We start from the raw sequence: 3,873 nt of genomic DNA, 5'->3' as shown, positions 1-3,873 counted from the left end.
GGAGAAAAAGAAATTAAAATCGGAATTTCTAAATTTGTGGAGTTGGTTACAATATACTATAGGGTATAAGACTTGTTATTATCGTCATTAAGATAAAATCTAAAATCTTATTTAAACTAGAATATAAAGAAATTTTGATCATTTTGGATTCCTGGAAAATGATTCTTTCTTCCTTTCGGCCTATGACCTTTTTTTGTTTTAATCTTAAAAAGGAATAGTTTGGTAAGAAAGTAAAAACAACGTAGCCGTTAGCACATGTTCCGTGAGTGACAGTAAATACGACCGTTACATTTCCATCTCATTCAAATAGTTCCAACAAGAGAACCAAAACACACACACACACACACTGTGTCACACAGAGAGAGTTGCTTGCACAAAAATGGAGGAAGAAGAAGAGAGAATGCAAAATCTCAGATCCAAAGCCTCAGAACTTCTACTCAGAAAAGAATATAAAGACTCCATAAAAGCCTACTCTGAATACATCTCCCTTTGCCATAACCAAATCTCAAACACCCACAAAAACCTTGATTCAAATAACCTATCAAAACTCAAAAAATCCCTCTGTTTAGCTCTCTGTAATCGCGCCGAAGCCCATTTAAATCTTCAAGAATTTCCTCAGGCCTTAAAAGATTGTAACGAAGCATCCGAAATCGAAAACACCCATTTCAAGACTCTGCTTTGTAAAGGTAAGATTTTGCTCATTCTTGACCAATATAGATTAGCCTTAGACTGTTTTAAACAAGCAAGTCTTGATCCCAATGAGTTTGAAAATTCTGAAACTCTTACTGGGTATTTAGAAAAGTGTAAAAAGCTTGAATTTTTATCAAGAACTGGGGCTTTTGATATATCAGATTGGGTACTCAATAAATTCCAAGGAAAATCCCCTGAGTTAGCAGAATACATTGGTCCGATAGAGATAAAAAAATCTGAAATTAGTGGGCGTGGTTTGTTTGTAACAAAGAATCTTGATTGTGGGAGTTTGCTTTTAGTTACTAAAGCTGTTGCTGTTGAAAGGGCTATAGTACCTGAATCCATTTTTCAAGATTCTAAGGAACAAGCTCAGTTAGATATGTGGAAAAGTTTTATTGAAAAGATTGTGGAATCTGCTAAGAAATGTAATCGAACGCGCGATTTGATATGTAAGTTATCAACTGGTGAGAATGAGGATGATTTGGAGGTTCCTGACATAGATTTATTTAGGCCTGAGGCAGATGATAGTAATTTTCAAGATAAGAATATTGACATGAAAAAGTTGCTAAATATACTTGATGTGAACTCTCTTGTTGAGGAGTTGATTTCATCAAAAGTTGAGGGGAAAAACAGTGATGTACATGGTATTGGTCTTTGGCTTTTGGCTTCTTTGATAAATCATTCTTGTGATCCCAACGTGAGGCGTTCCCACGTTGGCGATCACGTGATGATCCATGCTTCTAGAGATATAAAAGCAGGGGAAGAGTTGACATTGGCCTATTTTGATGTGTTTTCGCTCTATGGGAGTCGTGAAGAGAAGGCGAAAAATTGGGGCTTTGTTTGTAAATGCAAAAGGTGTAAAATTGAAAATGGTGTTTGTTCAAAGCAAGAAATGATGGAATTTGAGATGTTTGTTGGGAAAGGAGTAGATATGGGAGGTGTAGTTTATAGATTAGAAGAAGGTATGAGGAGATGGATGGTAAGAGGAAAAGGTAAAGGGTATTTGAGAGCATCATTTTGGAAAGTGTATTCTGAAGTTTATGAATCAGAAAGGTTAATTAGGAAATGGGGAAGCAAGATTCCATTAATGGAAAGTGTGGTTGATAGTGTTGTGGATGCAGTTGGAAGTGATGAGAGAATTGTGAAGGTGTTGATGAGAGGATTGAAGAGAAAGGGAAATGGTTGTAATGGAATTTTAGAGATGGAAAAAGCAATGAAAATGGGAAGAGGATTGTATGGAAAGATAATGAAGAAACAAACATTGAGGACCATACTATTTCAGCTTGGCAACTAATTGCAAAAAGGCTATTACTGATAGCCTATTTTCAAGATTAATAAGTTGAGTTTTTCTTTTTTAAATTCAAAAATGTATCTCACGGTTTGTTTGGTTTATTTATTTAAATTCCAGCTTTTTATTTTCCATTTTACAAAAAGTTATGGAGGATGTGCTTGTAGAAATAAGTTGAAATTGATTCACAGTTCAGTTGATATTTTTCATTGTTCAAGTTGAAGTGTTTTCCTACCAACATTTATTAGCAAAAACCGGTTCTAATGAGAAGTTTCGAGTAAGCGAGCTTTCTCAATAGAAAGATTTGCATGCGAAATATGTATCTAGTTTAGTAAGAGGCTTTATTGATTTTCTCAAAATCCTCCTTATTTCTTATATGCAGATGTGGCATTAGGGGCGTGATTTGATAATATGCCAGTTTAACCACTATTAGTAGATAAAATGTGTCCACTTATATCAACACAATTATTCTACATATGAATTTCACTTATTTTTCAAAATGCCAGCTATTATTATAAACATGCACATTATCTGAAAGGCCCAATTGGCTGAAAAACGTGAGATTTTGACATTGGTTTAGACTTCTCATCTTTTGGGCTATAGTCAAAGGTCCAAACAGGGGAATTATATTATGATCAGGGGAAAGATTGGAGAAAAGTTTTGGGCAAGATAAATGTTTGTGGGATTGTTCCAAAAAAATTGCCTGCACAAGAAATCTTCAGAAAACTTTGTCGAAAATATCTTTTCAAGAAATACTTAGATATCTTTATTCTCGTTTTAAAACTTTGTCATTCTTTTTAGAAAATAATACTCACTCTGTTTCAATTTATGTGAACTCATTTGACTGAGCACAGAGTTTAAGAAAAGAGAGAAGACTTTTAATAGGGAAAAATATCATTCTTTTTGGCACAGACTAAAAAGAAAATAGATTCACATAAATTGAATGAAACGGAGAGAGTAAGTAATATGAAGTAAAATTTTAGTTACACTAGGTATTTTAGTATGTGTCTTTTATTTTGAAAGAAAAAACGAAAAAAGAAAAGGTTAGTGATTTATCCGTATGGCGCACATAGTCAAGTCCAGTTTATACAGACAGCTACATCTATATATTTTACTCGATAATCCAGCATAATAAAGGCTACTTATCCAAATTTTCTACTTCTATTAGCTTGATTAATTTTATTATATTAGGAGAGTATATTCTGTAGGCCCTCATTAGTAATGGGTATGAATGCTTTGAGCCACAAAAAAAACAATGACATCAATCCATGACAAACTTGAACACCTAATCAACCCAATTCTTTAATGTTAGATAAACTTCAGCTAACCCTAAAGCTAAAAGAGTTAGTATTTCTTTGACTATATTTGAAATTTCTTATATATATTTATTATAACAACGTTATTAACAAAAATAATTAAAAGAAGAAAACATGTAAATCCTTAGGTAATGTTGATCAAAATGACTAAGCTTAATGACTTGCCCAATCACTAGCCCTCGTATACATGTGGTGGATAAGCTCTTAGGGTAGACGTTCAAATTTGCGGAATTGAAGTTGCAACCAACTGTTTTTTTTGTTTGTCTAACAATCCAGTATTCAAAGTTAACTGGCTCGATTAATTCAGATTCCTCATTGTAGGTTTCTATTGTAGTAGAGGTTGCTGTGGGGAGATTCTTGTGCTAGGCAAGATTGCTTACAATTATCGAAAAATAAAAAAAATTGCTATATTTTCAACACTTCGAATAGGCGTCGATAGATCCATTACGGGGGTAAAACATTCCCTGCCAAGAAATTTTTTATTATTAAGACTCGAACCTGAAACTTCAAATTAAGTATGGAGGGATCTCAATCATCTCAATACAACCTTGAGTGGTTGCAACCAACTAGTTGTAACTT

The 3,873-nt window shown here is 33.6% G+C and overlaps 1 protein-coding gene across 1 annotated transcript; it reads left to right on the top strand.

Moving 5' to 3' along the window:
• Positions 1–299: 299 nt before the first annotated feature.
• On the top strand, positions 300–2,180 carry LOC107775834 (methyltransferase FGSG_00040-like). Its single transcript, XM_016595621.2, has one exon. It carries the CDS (start codon positions 380–382, stop codon positions 1,982–1,984), a length of 1,605 nt encoding a protein of 534 aa, XP_016451107.1. The 5' UTR covers positions 300–379; the 3' UTR covers positions 1,985–2,180.
• Positions 2,181–3,873: the final 1,693 nt, after the last annotated feature.

Source organism: Nicotiana tabacum, chromosome 24 (genome assembly GCF_000715075.1).
Source record: "Nicotiana tabacum cultivar K326 chromosome 24, ASM71507v2, whole genome shotgun sequence".
In the NCBI taxonomy this organism is placed as follows: Eukaryota; Viridiplantae; Streptophyta; class Magnoliopsida; order Solanales; family Solanaceae; genus Nicotiana; species Nicotiana tabacum.
This window is presented reverse-complemented; position numbering and strand designations above follow the sequence as displayed.

Excerpts from the sequence above, each read along its gene's own strand:
- LOC107775834 (XM_016595621.2), top strand. The coding sequence starts at position 380 with ATGGAGGAAGAAGAAGAGAGAATGCAAAATCTCAGATCCAAAGCCTCA.